This window comes from Trachurus japonicus, chromosome 13 (genome assembly GCF_045865225.1).
Source record: "Trachurus japonicus isolate A0001 chromosome 13, Traja_1.0".
Classification (NCBI taxonomy): Eukaryota; Metazoa; Chordata; class Actinopteri; order Carangiformes; family Carangidae; genus Trachurus; species Trachurus japonicus.
Window position 1 is genome coordinate 37946932 of NC_140919.1, and position 17735 is coordinate 37964666.

At 39.6% G+C, this 17735-nt stretch overlaps 1 protein-coding gene across 1 annotated transcript; it reads left to right on the forward strand.

Moving 5' to 3' along the window:
* Window positions 1-239: 239 nt before the first annotated feature.
* kcnk20 (potassium channel, subfamily K, member 20) lies at window positions 240-14296 on the forward strand. The gene is made up of 2 exons (XM_085794532.1): window positions 240-576; window positions 13455-14296. Exons 1-2 carry the CDS (start codon window positions 240-242, stop codon window positions 14294-14296), a joined length of 1179 nt encoding a protein of 392 aa, XP_085650658.1.
* The last annotated feature ends 3439 nt before the right edge of the window (window positions 14297-17735 follow it).

Sequence of the window (17735 nt, forward strand, 5' to 3'; positions counted from 1 at the left end):
GGAGGGTGTGTGTGTTTGGGGGAGGGGAGGGGAGGGGGTATTCAAAAATCGCATGCAATAACTAAAAAATTACAGACAGAAGAACGAACTGTTCCAACGATTGTCTCTGCTAGGTCCTGGATACTGATGGTCTCAAACAACTGAGCAAATATTGCTTATCTTAGCACTGTTGTTTAGCACATCAGATTTTATTTCAGCACACAGAGAAGATAATCCATCTGCAGGCTTTACAAGTGAGGATGAAGAAGGATTTCTCTTGCTGCTGCCCATCCCTTATCCCTAGCAGGGAAACTAGGCGTTTCTATCTGCTCGGTGTGCTCATTGCTCTTTACATGCTGGCTGGTGCAGCTATATTTTCTTCCTTGGAGCGACCAGCAGAGTTAAAGGCCCACCAACTCTGGGAAAGGAGGCTAAGGGACTTCAGTAATGAGCATAAAATTAGCTGTGAAGACCTGAAACGTCTGCTGCGCCACTATGAAGAAGCCAGGACAGCCGGTATCCGGACAGAGCGAGGCAGAGCCCTTTGGGACATCCCTGGTGCTTTCTACTTTGTGGGAACTGTAGTCTCCACCATCGGTGAGTCAAAGTGAACGGTCTATTATCGTCTACCCACATCCAAATCTGATTATTTTATATGGCCCTCCTGTCAAGTTGCAACTTGAATTCTACAGTTGTCACAATTTTATGATATGCAACACTAGATAATTTACTACAGCATAGTCATAGGGACAGTGGTTTGAATCAGGATCAGAATAAGATTTGTTGACCAATTTATATGGAATTTGACTCGTTTGCATAGCTCTCTTACAATCCAACTAATCATATGAACCTAACCAGACATAAGAAAGTAATTTTCATTCGTATTCTTACCTGAACCTACATTGATCTGGAAAGGCCAACAAACTTCACTATAGTCTGTCAAAAATCAATATTTTACCTAAACCTATAGAGGACAAACATGTCTCCAAGATAAAAATTAAACAAGCCTCATCTGTGAGAATCAATTTACCAACTGTACACTGACACCAAGGAAACTGAAGTGTAAACACCGCTGAGCCCAAGTCAATTTCCTTTTCACAACAACTTCCGTGACCATTTCATGATGTAATGCCACTGGTGTCTGGTGACGTTACAACATTTTTTTTGTTTGTTTTTGTTTTCCACAGCAAAACATATGCTGATTGCACACTAATTATATAGTTCAGGCAATCTAGCTCATTTTGGACCCAAAAATAGAACTAATTGTAACACAATGTTTTTCACCATACATCATTTCTATGAGGTGTCTAGAACAACATACTAAAAGTCCTAAGAAATCCTAGTTGGAGAAGTTTAATTTGCATCATTATTTACTGTATAAAGTCTATGGTGCCAATACAATAGCTACACCCCAATGGGGCTATTTTTTTTCCCTTTACTCCCATCACAATGAAACTTTACATGATGAAAGTATCCATGAAATGTAACATTTTTTGTATTACAAGTTTCTTTGAAAATGAATTTGAATATGCAAATGAGCCTTACACTAATCAAATATGCCCAGCTCCCTCCGTTCCCTCAGCCCTATGTTCCCTCTGGACTCTCTCTACCTATCTGGACTCTGTCTATCTGGCCTGTCTAGCCTCTACCTGGTCTTTTTTACTAAACTTAACCAACTCCTTTCTTCATTGCCTAAACCCAACCAATGGTGGGACCAAAGGGCTGTGGGAATAGGGCCTAATTTTCAGTGACAACAAAAGTTAGAAATGAGGGAACATAGGGCTGAGGGAACATAGGGCCTAATTTTCAGTGACGACAAAAGTTAGAAATGAGGGAACATAGGGCTGTGGGAACATAGGGATGACCCCCTCCGTCTCACATCAGACCGCGGCTGTCACAATAAACAATATCGCGTATGAACTGTAAACACGTCTCTACGGCACTAAAAGCATTGGGCCTCATTCACCAATATCTTCTTAAGAACCTTCTTAGATTCTTTCTTAAGTTGTTCTTAAGAAGTTCCTTAAGAAAACCCTACGTCAGATTCATCAACGCGTTTGTAAGCCTCAGAATTGTTCGCAGCTGTGTTCCTACTTGATGAATGCCATCTCCTCGTAAGTTGAGGGCGTGTGCCAGGTGAGTCTAATTAACATAGGATTAGCATAGGTAACTGCCCCATCAATGCCCGTAAAAGGGCATGAGACTGCAGGGCCGTGTGCAAACAGAACCCACAGGCACTGAGCAGAGAAGGTGAAGTGAGAAAGAAAGTTGAAATGCTCAAATGAAAATCTGGGAGGGAGCACCAGACTCCAAACATAAAAAGAACTTTAGTAGTGAAGTGGCGCTACTGCGGCAGGATTGAAACAAAGAAACAACCGAAAGGCTTATATTTAGTTTATATTTTTATATTTATATTTAGGCTATATTTAGTAGCGTCAGCAGTGGATGCAGCTCTTCGGTTGTTATCAGAGAGACCACACTCTCAAGTGTGCCATCATAAATATCATCATATTATCACATATGAAAAAAAAAACAGTTGTGTGTACACTTACAGTAAGTGCACTGTTGCAGCCCGCAATTAGGAAAAAAAAAATCATATCGGCAGCTGTATGCCCCCCCCCCAAAAAAAAAAGATATGATATGAATTAAGTGTCTATAATGTTTTTTAAGAGACTGCAATGATTTGTCAATTATTATTATTAATATATATGATTATTAAAAACATCATAAAAGATAAGAAAATCATTCTTATTCAAATCATATAATATCATACAACTGCAGAACAAAAGAAAACGCTATAATCGGTTATTTTTGCAGAAGTCTCAGCACCTAAAAGTGCGTAAGTATACTCCTGACTGTTCTTAGATTTTGTTCTTAGTTAAGAACAAATTCTGGATAAGAAAACATTCATGAATGCCACAATCTTCGTAAAAACTTCGTAAGTAGGACTTAAGAACAAATTTGTTCTTAAGAACGGTTCGTGAATGAGGCCCATTGTTAGAGTGAGAAATGTCCATAGATCTGTTATTTATTCATCTCCTCACAGATAGTCTGTGATGTAGTTTCTCGGGATCTCGAGAAAGTTTTGCGGGATCTCGAGAATGTTTTGCGACAGAGACATTTCTTTTTTTAATTTTTTCATCCATCAATTTGTTCCCCCATGTCCCCTAAGGGGCTCCGTACAATCCCAAGTGAGTTTTTAAAAAAAAATCCCGCTCCCTCCTACTCCCAGTTTTACAGAATCCCATTCCCATCCCTTTCTACTCCCAGCCAATCCTGAATTGGGGTGAATTGATACACAGCAAACCTAAATTTCTCTCGGTATAAAAAGCTGCACATTGCTTACAGGGCTCTACACTAGAGCAGAACATTTGTTAGTTTACTTTAGGAGCACAATGAAAAATGTTTAAGTAGCAGGTTATTTAAGCCTTAAATAATGTTAAGGGTCCAATGAGACAATGAGATTTTTACATTTGAGAACAGTAAAAACACCAAATTATTTTTCTTTGACTTTAAATTGACTTCTAATGTGACCCAGAATGGGTCATACATGGAAATATTTCAACTTTTTTTTAACACAGGCAGAAACTTGTTCTAGGTAGACTATATTTTGACCAACACAATATTTGGTTAATTGGTCTTTCCTGACTTAGCTAAATCACAGTAGTAGGCTATATAGTGATTTGTTGAACTCAGCATGATGTTCAACAAATCAGTATATTTTTATAAATGTTTTAACATTAATAAGTCAATAACCTGTCATACAAGCAGCCCAGCTAGAAATGTTTTTGTTCTAAAAACATTCTGACAATGTTACCTATAATGTTGTTAGAATGTTTTTAGTGGGAAGTTTTAATATTTTGTGATAACCATCTTAAAATGTTGAAAGAAAACATTGCTATAACATTATACCCTAATGTTTTAATTATGTTTTTAGTGGTAAGTTTTCTTTAAATTCTTAGAATGTTCTAGAGGAACGTTCTCTAAAAACATCCTAAAAACGTTTTGTGATAACCTTCTTAAAATGTTGAATGGAAACATTGCTATAACATTATACGCTACTGTTTTAATGATGTTTTAGGCCCCGTCCACACGAACCTGGGTATTTTTGAAACCAAAATCGCGTGGTTACCATATGTAAACATAATGTTGATATGGAGTAAACAGGCTTTTATCAAATTGTAAATTGCGGTCACTTCCCCACTGTTTTGCTTCCTCCCGTCCTGTACATTTGTTTTCAATGAAGCCTTTCATCAGTGGATCGATGGATTATCGTTACGATGTGTGTATCTGTGTATTTTCGTATCTGTCATAAACAAGAGATTACGGGCGGGGTGTGTTAGTAGTGCGGACTCGTCTCGCGGTGCCGGTCAGTTTGAGCTGTTTGAGCCTCCACTCTCTTTGTACAAGTTACAGCTGCTTTCCTGTTAGTGATATCGCCACCTACTGCTTTGGAATGCACATGACATTGTTTGAGACGGATTTGCAGTTTCACGTGGACAGAGTTATTTTTTATCACACCGGTGGTGTGGACGCAAATTTTTTTTTAACCGGGGTCCATAAAAGTTCGGTTTCAAAAATACCCGTGTTCGTGTGGACAAGGCCTTAGCGGGAAGTTTTCTTTAAGTTCACAGAACGTTCTGGAGGAACGTTCTCTAAAAACATCCCAAGAATGATTTGTGCTAACCTTCTTCAATCAATCAATCAATCAATCAATCAATCAATCAATCAATCAATCAATCAATCAATCAATCAATCAATCAATCAATCAATTTGTTTATTTCAGGCATGTCAATTTAAATCATCATCATCACACTTCATCTTAGTTCAAATAATACAATACACATGGCCGAAAGGGAAAGCGGGAGAAGCAAAAGCTTATCTAGTCCCGCCCCATTACCCACAGAATTAAAAAAAAAAAAATCTTTATCATAATCTTTTCTCTTTGCTTTTTTTCCTCTTTTTTTCTTTTTGCATTTTGATATAACATTCTTTTACTTATGACATTTTGACATAACATGTTATAGCAGTAGGTAGTATACAAATCATATCATAATCTTGTCTTTTCTTTTTGCTTTTTTACATTTTGATATAACATACTTTTACTTATGACATTTTGACATAACATGTTGGCAGTAGGTAGTATACAGAGCTGAAGTTTAGCTCTAGACAGTACATACAGATTACGTGTGTGTTTGCACATGTGTCCATATTTGTCCGTCATGAGTGAACAACAGTCTCATCTAGTAGCTTGGCATGTCACAAGGTTACAGAATGGTCCAATCGACAGGGAGCAAAGTCCAGTGTACTTATTATTTGTTGGGATGGTGTGAGAGCCCTTTTTTTTGCCTTGTATTAATAACATGCTGTAATCTGTTATCTAAACATTGGGCCTCATTCACGAACCGTTCTTAAGAACAAATTTGTTCTTAAGTCCTACTTACGAAGTTTTTACGAAGATTGTGGCATTCATGAATGTTTTCTTATCCAGAATTTGTTCTTAACTAAGAACAAAATCTACGAACAGTCAGGAGTATACTTACGCACTTTTAAGTGCTGAGACTTCTGCAAAAATAACTGATTATAGTGTTTTCTTTTGTTCTGCAGTTGTATGATATTATATGATTTGAATAAGAATTATTTTCTTATCTTTTATGATGTTTTTAATAATTATATATTAATAATAATAATTGACAAATCATTGCAGTTTCTTAAAAAAAACATTATAGACACTTAATTCATATCAGTTTTTTTTTTTTTAAGTGTTCACACTACACACAACTGTTTTTATTTTCTTTTTTAAATATATGATAATATGATGATATTTATGATGGCACACGTGAGAGTGTGGTCTCTCTGATAACAACCCGAAGAGCTGCATCCACTGCTGGCTACTAAATATAGCCTAAATATAAATATAAATATAAATATAAAAATATAAACTAAATATAAGCCTTTTGTTTGTTTCTTAGTTTCATTCCTGCCGCAGTAGCGCCACTTCACTACTTTAGTTCTTTTTACGTTTGGAGTCTGGTGCTCCCTCCCAGATTTTCATTTGAGCATTTCAACTTTCTTTCTCACTTCACCTTCTCTGCTCAGTGCCTGTGGTCTCTGTTTGCACACGGCCCTGCAGTCTCATGCCCTTTTACGGGCATTGATTGGGCGGTTACCTATGCTAATCCTATGTTAATTAGACTCACCTGGCACACGCCCTCAACTTACGAGGAGATGGCATTCATCAAGTAGGAACACAGCTGCGAACAATTCTGAGGCTTACGAACGCGTTGATGAATCTGACGTAGGGTTTTCTTAAGGAACTTCTTAAGAACAACTTAAGAAAGAATCTAAGAAGGTTCTTAAGAAGATATTGGTGAATGAGGCCCAATGTCCCTAAAATATTCTCATAATGTTACATGCAAAACATTCTTCCTTTCTTTACATAAAACATTAAAGGAACATTTGGTAAAAAAAACAAAAAAAAAAACATTTTGTGATCTGAGGCATCAATAACATCCGGCAAACATTTTCAAAATATTGCTTTGTGCATATTCTTCGTTTATCATCATATAACATTGTAAGAATGTTTTTTATAAATAACATAATATAATCTGAGGCCTTAATAACATAACGAAATGTTTTCTGGATGTTGCTTTGAGAATGTTCCTTTGTAGTTTTCCTGTTACATCAGGGAAATGTTCTCTAGAAGAACATTCAATAATCAATTAACTCAACAACATCCCCAGAACATCCTAAGCATGTTTTAGACAAATGTTCTACGTTTGTTAACATATCACATTGCAGAAATGTTTTGGAAAAGAACATTGTGTAATCTGAAGTATAGCATCATAACATCATGAAAACATTTTTGAAATATTGCTTTAAGAATGTTCCTTCTTTGTTATTGTATAACGTTGTAAGAATGTTTTTAAAATAACATATTGCAATCAGAGGCCTTAATAACATCCAGAAAATGTTTTTAAAATGTTTTTCTGATAATGTTTTTCCTTTGTTATTATGGAACATTTAGGTAATGTTTTATAGAGGAGCATATAATTGTTTACCTCACCAACATCCCCAAAACATCCTTAAAGCAGAAGTAAGTGATATATTTGTGTTAATATAAGTCTTAAATAGTTATATCTTCCGACAGCAATCACTTACATAGAGTGTTTGGGCCGAAACACGGGTCTGTCAGTCACTCTGCTCTGCTGTGAGCCGAGGAGAAAACATTTATCGTATCCTACAGTTTTTATCCAATGAGGAGAGAGAACGGCATGCAGGGCTGTGTGTGCAGCCAAGGGACGCCGTGAATGTGGTGACGTAGGGACGAGGACTGTTATGGTGCGTTCAAGGAAACTCGTATTTTTCCGACCGTGAAGTCGTACCAGTTCGATCTGGTACGAGTTCACCGGTCGGAAGTTACGAGTGGCCGTTATAGTGACTTTCACCGGTAAAACAGGTCGGAAAAACACGAGTGGGTTGCCTGAAACGCTACAAAGTCGTAAGTTGTGACTTGAAGCTGTAATTTACGATTTCAAAAGCCTGCCTGGAACGCAGCATTAGCGAAAACGACCGGACCACTTACTTCTGCTAGAGTGTTTCATCTAAAACGTTCTATCTTTGTTTACATTTAACAATACAGGAACATTTTTTTAAATAATAAACATCATTATAGCTGCTGCGCAGTGATGGGTCGGGTCCGGGCTACTTTTGGGCAAATTTAGGCAATTCTGAGCAACAAACAGGAGAATAGGAAGACAAGACAGTTAACCTTATAATGTTCAATTTGCATCAGTTTAGGATTGAACCCACAACCTCTGGAACCAAAGACCGTTGTTTATCGCACTGAGCTAATTGACAAATGGCAGCTCAAGAGTGGTTTCACAAATTGAGTAAGCCATTCACTGTCGTGTAGGCAGATTTGAAACCACAGTAAAAAGAAAAATCAGTTTTTGAGGTAAAATAATATTTCATCTACTGTGACTCTAAGATGTTAGGAGCCTTCGCACATGGTCCAGTCCAAGCTATTTGGATTTTTAAATTTAGAGGCTTGCTGTGATGCCACCATTAGGACAATTGTCTTGTGTTTCGTGTTGAGGACATCTGACATTTTAGGCGCGTTTCCACTGCAGGAACTTCAGGGTCGTGGATCGACAACTCCCTGCCCTACTGTGCTGTGATCACAGGCTTGAGCAGCCGTCCAATCGACACGCGGATAAGCATCGCGCACACCAATCAGAGAGCCTATTGAGTGCCAAAGCTTGCTTTAAATTTTTATTTATTTTTATTTTTTTGCCAAATCGCTTGATTTTGGCGTGAGAATTGTTTGAGTGGCGTGAGAGCGTGAGACAGGACCTAAAGGCGTGTGACACACGCCAGATGCGTGAGAGTTGGCAACCCTGCTTTATTCCTGTGTGTGTATGTCTGTGTCTTTGTGCCTGTGTGTGGCCGTGTTAGCGTTAGCTCCGTGTTAGCATAGCTCCGTGTTAGCATAGCTCCGTGTTAGTGTTAGCTCTGTGTTTGCGTTAGCTCCGTGTTAGCGTTAGCTCCGTGTTAGCAGGGCTTAGCAAACACCGCTCTCTACCTTCAGCAGCTTCCAATGTAAACACATGCACGTGTAGGGGGTGGAGAAGGTGGTGGAGGCGAGTTTTTTTTTTTTTTACGACAGTGACATGTGCCTCCCAGAACTGTGGGGGCTTGCATAGTTCTACTTTAAACATTAGATGAAAATGTTTTCTTTAAAACACAAACAGAACTTGTAGGGAATGTTCCCTGCTAGCTGGGAGGTCCATGTTGTCCCTGATGTTCAGGGGCAGGTCAGGTCAGAGAGCTTTGAGGGAGAAGTTTATATTAAAGAAGGGTGCACTGTGAGACTGTGACCGACCACTTGTCAGCTGTAGCAGAGGAAAATTCAGCTCCAACGCGACAAGTGCTTCTTTTTTCTTTTCTTTTCTTTTTTTTATAGTTCCGTGGTATATTGACCCTGTTGAAACACATCATATGTCGGTTTGAGCTGCGTTATACTTTCAAACTCTCCAGGCAGTGATCAGCGTCGGCAGCTGTCCTGAAATGTGTGTTTCCGTTTCCGTGTGAAAACAGTAGGAAGGACGCAGCCCGAGACCGGACACCGGAGGGAGAAGGAGGTCGGGTGTGCACAAAAAAAGTGCATTACCCTGCCCCCCACACCCCCACCCTCTCTCTATTTACTTAAAATGGTTCAGCTGCAGTGCACCGGTTTGTTACAGACAGCTCCACAGCGGGGGAGGTGGAGAAGGCAATATGACTCAAAGATAGGTAACCAAAAACGGAGAGAAAGGAAAGGAAGGAAGGTTCCTGGGTGTGACTGTGTCAGAGGACCTGACCTGGGAAACAAACACCACCGCAGCGGTGGGAAAGGCCCAACAACGCCTCTTCTACCTGAGGAAACTCAAGAGTCCCAGAATAAATCAAATCCCTCAGAAGCTCATGGTGAACTTCTACCAAGTGACCTATGGGTTCTCAGTGTGGTTTTCCAGCTCGAGGGCTTAGAACCAAAAGGGCGTAAGTGACATTTGACAAACTTTACAGGAGAGGCAAAACAAAATTTTGACCAGACTTCAATCAACTGTATTCATTAACCTTAAACCACAACATTGCAACCACAGACATGCTTATATGAATTAGTATTTATGTAATAAACTTATGACATATTAACACAATGAACATGTTCTTAAACATTTTAAAATTAAAAAAATATGTCAAAAAAGTCACACGCCTTTTTGGCACCAAACATTTCCAAGTCTTCTAGGACATATTGGGCGTATCTGCTGAACAATGCATTGAACTGATTGAATAATTAACACTGTCATGTCATGTAACTCATTCATTAATTATTTTAAAAGGGTCCTATGTTCCCCGCTGTTGCCGGTCGATTGACTCTCTCTACTTATCTGGACTCTATCTATCTATCTGGCCTGTTTAGCCTCTACCTGGTCTTTTTACTGTACTAAACTTAACCAGCTCCTGTCTTTATTGCCTAAACCCAACCAATGGGACAATTACACTTCTCACTCAAAGTCACAACTCAACTTCTCACTCAAAAATAGGCAAAAATCTGCAAAGTCACAACTCCACTGCAGGTATGGGACAAAAAATGGCATGTTGCCCTGGTCTTTTTGGGGAAAAGCGGGGAACATGGGACCCTTTTTCTTTGAAAGGGTTCTATGTTGCCCAGTCACACACATAACAGGTACACAGGAGCCGGGGAACATAGGGATGACCCCAGTAAGGCTCTCAAGGCATGATTCTGTCTTACTGTCATCACTCTTGTGAGGGCATACATTCAAAAACAACTCTGACTCATCTTTAACTTCTTTAATATAGGATTCATCAGTTTGTTTCATAATATTCATCAAAATCTTTTCTGCCTCAGACAGTTTTCTCAGCCATTTTCAATGCTGTTTAAGGGCAACAACTACACTTACGCCCTTCTGGCTCTGAACAAACATGTGGGTCCTACATGTATTTACATGTATTTTTCAGGGCCAGAAGGGCGTAAGTCCACTTACGCCCTTCTGGCTCCAAACATTACTCACATTTTTGAGTTAGGTCTTTATTGTTTTGTTGCTTTATTCAATACAGTTTGATCTCAGATGGGTCCTTATGGAATCATTGGATAGAGCTCATCAAGACCTTTCTTTTGATATATAGAACTCATTTTCGCCCAAAATGTCACTTTGGTTCTAACCCCTCGAGCTGCACTAAGGCTGAGCAGCAGGCCCTCCAGTGGTGAAAACAGCAGGGAGAATCATCGCGACCAGTCTCCCGGAGATCAGCACCATCTACACCACCCGCTGTCTGAGGCACATAACATCCTGCGTGACCAGCATCATCCCACACATCACCTGCACCTACCTCCGTCTACTGCCTCCATGTTCTGGTTCATACAGAGCAGGCCCGTGCAGAGACCTTTCGAGGGGCAGGTGCTAAAAAAAAAAAGGCATTTATATATATATATATATAACAGGATTTTCGGTCGGACTATGCGATGGGGGGGGGGGGGGGGGGGCAATTAGCGCGATACAGCGCATTTACCGTGCGCCCCTGTCTGTATGTGAACCTGTGTCTGTCTATGTGTGGGCAGAGATGAGAGATGGTGTTTTTTAAGAATCATGCTAGCGTTTCACCAGCTCTCATCTCTGCCAGTCAGCCTCTCAACCTGCCGCCTCTCTCGCGTGCGGGCACACGTCTGTCTGTGAGAGTGGGAAACACTGTGGGAAACACTGGTGATCATAATGATAATGAGAAAAGTAAAATTCATTAACTAAGGCTCTACCTATGCTGAGATTCGAACCTATTTGAGGACTTGCCAGTTGGCCAGCGGTAAAACAGCTGGTCCCAACCGACTTTGATCTTGATCTCATCAGCAGGACTGCATCTTCACGCAGCGGTCGCAGTCACCTCGGTCTCGGTCCGTCCATTGTGGCATTTGCCCACATCCCCCTATGGCCAGTCCGTCACTACTCCCGTTTCATAGCGTAAATGCAACATTGTTGCACGTGTGATGTCGGATTTTGGGCCGAGCCAGTCTCTTGCTGCTGCGGGGGCACGTCGGGGGCACGTCTTGGTGGATGATGTTACCCATGTTACCAAGTTGAGCCAGGTCATTTCATTTAGGCAACATGAATTATTATTATCATTTGTTAAATGTTATTCTTGAAGGGCTACTGACAGGCCTTCACACAAACACACACACAAAAAAAAAAAAAAGCACCAACAAAAGGGCACTTTGGGCATCAAGGATCAAAGGGGCAGGTGCTTCAGCACCCTCCGCCCCCCCCCTCTGCACGTGCCTGATACAGAGGATGGCAGTTGAAGACAGCACCACTGCACTTTGTTTCAGATCGAATGTCTTCTCTGCCGCTGTAATAATGTTTGTGTGTATGTGTGGGTCAGTATTGTATTATGCACTAAATGCACTTTTTTCCTACTGGGCCCCTCTGGACATTAATGTAATGTAATATGCACTTTTGCACTAGTTTTGCATCAGTATTTTTTATTTTTTATTTAACCTTTATTTATCCAGGAAAGATCCATTGAGATTTGATAATCTCTTTTCCAACGATGTCCTGGTCAGGAAGCATTACAAAACAAACAATCAACAACAACAACAACAAGCGAAAATACATAGCAAGAGCAAGGTAGCAGACAATGATAATTTAGCAGACAAGGATAATTTATAAAATAAAAATTTTACAATAAAAGAGACCCCAAAAGTGCAATACAATTTGAAAGCTAAGAGTCACAGGTGCAACTGGTGACTAATAGTTCAGAGAGAGATTTTTTTAAAGCTAGATTTATTTTTTAAGCTGCTCTAAACAATACCTCATTGTTATTTATAACTGTATTATTTTGACAATGACAATAATATAACAATAGTTATACTAAAAATAGAATAGAAACAACAGGAAGATTATAGCAGATATGTGGTTTTCCCAGTTATGAATGGGAAAACCACATTTCTGCTATAATCTTGGGTACTTATTTTCATGATGCTTTTGAAGTGGGTGGGACATGGTGTAAAGCAACAATGAGCTTGTTAATGGCAAATAACTGTAGCCTATTGCTATTCTGTGAGAATGACATACCACAGAACCACTGCCAGTAAAGCCTGGGAAAAGTTTAACAACACAAATCAATTTCCATTTCAATCCGGTCATTAATTTGTTAAAATATGTACTTGAAAGGACGGAAGGAGGGAAGTGAGGAAGGATATCCCACACTGCTTGTATGGCGTAATACAGCATGACAAAGGTCACAGTACAGTTCAGGGAATCTTGACCACATTCATGGTGAAAAGCCAATTGTGGTAGTTAAATTTTTTTCAAGATTTACTTGTTACATTTTTGTTGCATTTCTTTTCTGTAACTTTTGCAACTTTCCTCTATGGGACCTGACAGATGTGCCTCATTTAGCTTTCTATAAATATAAAGGCATTTCACGTCAGCAGAAAGATGGAAAACATGTGTTAAAAAAAAACAACCTGTTCTGCTGCCAAGCTGAAAAATTTAAACAATGTGTCTTGTCTGTAATAAGCCACACTACAGCTGGTTTAATGGAAATTGGCTCTGTATGACTAGAAAGGATCAGCCCTGAATGCTGGTATGCTGTGGTTGTGCGAGTAACACATAATTATAGGAAATGAGTTAAATCTACCAACCAATGCAGCAATGAAATGGCTAATGGTCAGTGCTTTATCGGATAGCTTCTAATTAAATAAATTATTATCATTAATAACTAAATTACTTGCACACCTTTGCATTGTTAATTGAGGTAACTGAATCATATACCAGACTTTACAATATAGAAATTCATGTGTCCAGTTTATATATTATTATTATCATTTATCATGTGTGTTTTTTGTTTGTTTGTTTGTTTGTTTGTTTGTTTTACATTAATGTGCATGTGTTTTGCATTTCCTAATGTGTTTCTCACAGGATTTGGAGTGACTGCCCCATCAACTGTGACAGGGAAGATCTTGCTTGTCTTCTACGGGCTGCTGGGTTGCTCAGCTACCCTACTCTTCTTCAATCTCTTCCTGGAGAGAGTCATAGCATTACTGAGCCTCCGGATATACTGGTGCCGTAGAAGGAGACTCGGAGACAGAGTTGGTGAAGGTAACAGAAATGAAGAATGGAAACCATCTGTGTACCAAGTATCTCTCATCCTTTTCGTTGCTGTCCTTCTGGTTGCATGTGCTGCTGCATCACTTTATTCAGCCATGGAGGGCTGGACCTACTTAGAGTCCCTCTATTTCTGCTTTGTGGCTTTCAGCACAGTGGGCTTTGGAGATTTTGTAAGCGGCCAGAGGGAGCACCACGAGGACACCTGGGCCTACCAGGTTGCCAATTGTCTCCTGATGCTCTTGGGAGTGTGCTGCACTTACTCTCTCTTTAATGCTATTTCTGTGATCATCAAACAGGGACTGAACTGGATGATAAAGACACTGACCTGGATGTACAGCGGTATCTGCCACTATATACTGCAACTCAGACAACCATTCAAACTCTGCTTTTCTGACTCTGACCCACCTGTTTGTTATTGTGATGATGGCACTCCTCATGGGCAGCAGGTGCATGTAGTTTCCAATTCAATCCACAGTATGCTGTGGCGCTCCGGTGTTCCCAGTGCTATTGGTAAATGTCTTTGTGAGGAAGCTAAAGTTGAAACAGTGTGCCATAAAAACTATGACCGAATGTCAACAAAACAAGCTCAGGATAATTGTTCAAATGAAATGGGTGTTGTCTACACTAGACCACTGCCTGCTTGTTTAAATTAAGATATTTTAGAAAATATTGATGACAAAGTGAACAGAGAAAAGATGGACCGATTGCTATTCATAAAATTTCTTTCATTTCAAACACTTACGGTAGAAAGTTAACATTTAAGACATAAGACATAGTGGGGTAGGTAGGCTCATATATATTGTGCATTTTATGACTAAAGCATGAAACTTTCTACATTTCTACAGAATATAAAATATATATTAAAAACAAAGATATGTAAAAAATATATATATATATATTTCAGTAGAAAACTATACATGTTGTTTGGAAAAGAAAAGAAAGACTCTAACATCTCCCATGCTGTTTTCTTTCCTCCTGAGACTGTGTCACGTCTCGTTAGTTGGAACAATCAGAGAGCAGCACAGGTACTTGGATCCAGCTTGTTGGCTACTTCATGAACACCAATGTACCTATCTGAGGTTGGCTCCACAAGAGCAATCCACATTTTCTCTGGTTTGATCTAAATATGGCCAAGGCCAGGACAACAACATCTGTGTCAAGAGTACGAATAGTCACCTTCTTGCAACTCTTCTTAACAGCATCTGACACATGCAGAAGCATGTCTGCTTCCTCGTGAGAACATGGGGTGAGATTTGTCATGTCACACTGGGCAGGAGAGCAGAGCCACCATTCTGCCATGAATTGTATAAACTTCTTTGCCCTCATCGGCTGGGATGCAAATGACTTGCTGGGAGAGAAATTCAAACAAACTGTTTTCTTCTCATCAACACGCAGAACGTCTTTCCAGTTATCTGGCAGTGCAGTGGTAGGCACCAACCGTCTCCTCTGGGATATACGTAGATGTCGCAGACGACAAGTTTTGTCAAGCTGAGATTTTGCATATGGCACAAAGACAGTGTCTGCATGGTCCTGGAAGGTCTTCACTGTGCCAGGATCCAGCATCTGGACCTCAGCTGCACCATCAAGGAACACGTCATCAACCACAGGAGTAGGTTGTAAGTCAGCAGACGTGTCAGGGACGATAAGTGGAAAAATGCAATGCTGAGGCCCAGCAGACTGGAATAATCTCCCTAGCTCAATTATATCTATATCCTCTTTTCATCTCTTTAAATTGTCACTGTTTACTCGCCTCCAAACATCCTGCTCCTGTTTCTGATGTATGTATGTATGTGCATGTATAAGTACTCTGCGTGTATGTGTGTGTTTATGTGTACACAGGCCCATCGTATTATGTATTACTGCAAAGGGTTCCTCTGACAATGAGGTGTAATTAAATTAATTACACCTCATTGTTAATTAATTATTGTAATTATTTTATTTTATTTATTTATTTTTGCCGGTGTGTGTATGTAGAGGGAGTGGGCTAGCTAGGATCGGTGGAGCATTGTAGTGTGTGAGTGTGTGTGAATGGGCGTCCGTGTCTCTATATTGTATCATGTTTTTTGTTTACTTTCTATTATAAACCTGTACTGTTGATTTGTATTTTTGTTGTTAATAAGGACCCCCTCGAAAATGAGATGGCACATCTCAAGGGGCTATCCTTTGAAATAAAGTCATAAAGTCATTTTGCATATGGCACAAAGACAGTGTCTGCATGGTCCTGGAAGGTCTTCACTGTACCAGGATCCAGCATCTGGACCTCAGCTGCACCATCAAGGAACATGCTCTCGCTCTCTCTTGTCAGAATGCGGCTGTTGCAACACGGCCCCTGAGTTTGATTATCTGCCCACACAAAATACTGCCCACACAAGACACGTAGCAACATCCTGTGATGCAATCCAAGTGAAATCAAGTCCAAGTGAAATGTTTTTCAGCACAAAAATGTCCATACAAGATACCAAGATCAAACAGGAACTATAATTAAAGCAATTTCAAAGTCTTATTGCCTGTTGCTTCCTTTCATGACTCATAGTTAAAACTGGGGGGGGCATGATTATATGATGGATATTATCAGGGACCACCAAGCTCCAAAAAAATGGCATGAAGTGTTATATATAATAAAAAATAAGATAATCTCTGCTTGAAAAAGATCCTGAGGACCGAAACGTTGTTTCTCTTATAATAAAGTTTTTATGTTTTTAACACCTAGACTGCAACCAAATTGCCCAAGTTGGGACAAATAAACTACTTGACTTGACAAGTGATTGGACAGTGTGCCCGAGACCCTGTTTTCCTTGTTGATTAAATATTTTTTTCCCAAAAGATAAAACCTTATGTCATAGAGGGTTAAGATGTTTATATATTTACTCTATTTAGTAATGTAATTACTTCTGAAACGTATCACTGTCAGCATGCTCCTCAGTGGACAATAGTAGGGAAGTGTCTCCCTCTACTGGAGCACTTTGTTACTCACATGAAAAAGAGTAAGTGGGGTGGTTCCTGCACTAGTTTACAGTTTTTTTTTTACTTTTGGTAACTTTTTCAAAACTTGACACACAAACACCCAAATGCCAATTGCACACTGATGTGCCAAGTATAAGACACTATCATCTAGAGCAGGGATGGGCAACTTAAATGATGGAGGGGGCCACAATTTTTCGTTGACACTACCGAGGGCCACATAGGACCGCACACCTAAGCAGATATGATAAAACTGCCATTTTAACTATGTTTATTGAAGCAACATACAGTGCAGTAACTTAACATATTTAATGCTCAAATGCATGCATAACAGTTGTACTTTTCTCTGATTAATACAAAAGCACTGGTGTGCTTTACACAAAACACTGCAGTCTTTGCTATTGTTGTTACTATTTTCTCATACCATTCTGTATGGAGCTCAAAAGTAGAATTTCCACGGTAATCCTGACAGTTTCTTTTTCTTCTCTCTCTCTCTTTTTTTTTTTTTTTACAATCCTTATGACCGTTCAAAACTCTTCACACAGTTACAACATCACCTTGTCTGGGCTATACAATTAACACATATCTTGTTCTTTTGACACAAAATACCAAAATTTTACACATTTAAATTTTGTTTTAACTTCTTTCACACACAAGCTCAACTAAGACCAAAACAATACAGTAGACGTTAAATGCTAAATTTTCAATTGCTTTATGACTGTATTGTGGCAAACCAGGAGGAGCACCAAGGCCAACCCAACCAAGGGGGCAGGCCCGCAGGCTCTGGTTAGGGGAGGTATGGGGTGTGTTTTACCCAATGGAGGTGGTGCAGCCCATAGATATATAGATGACTCACCCACCACTGCTGCCCAATGACATGGCGTAGCCCCATGGCGGCCATCTTGGGACAGGCAACTTTCTCCCTCAGAGCAGTAAGCCTATGGTGCATGTTCTGCTATAACATTCACGACTTGCTAATTTTTTGTCAGATTTTCAATCGGCTAGGTTTGTTATGAACGTCAGAGATGTAGATGATACATACTCAAAATCAGGAATAATTTTAATAATGTGTTTTTCCATTAAAGAAACAGTATGTAAGTAGTTTAATAACAAGTAGCTACCTAAGTAGCG

What these genes read in the sequence shown, in the direction of transcription:
- kcnk20 (XM_085794532.1), top strand. Translation starts at nt 240, where the DNA reads ATGAAGAAGGATTTCTCTTGCTGCTGCCCATCCCTTATCCCTAGCAGG. An exon ending in AACTGTAGTCTCCACCATCG is followed by an intron (nt 577 to 13,454) that starts GTGAGTCAAAGT and finishes TGTTTCTCACAG; the next exon opens with GATTTGGAGTGACTGCCCCA.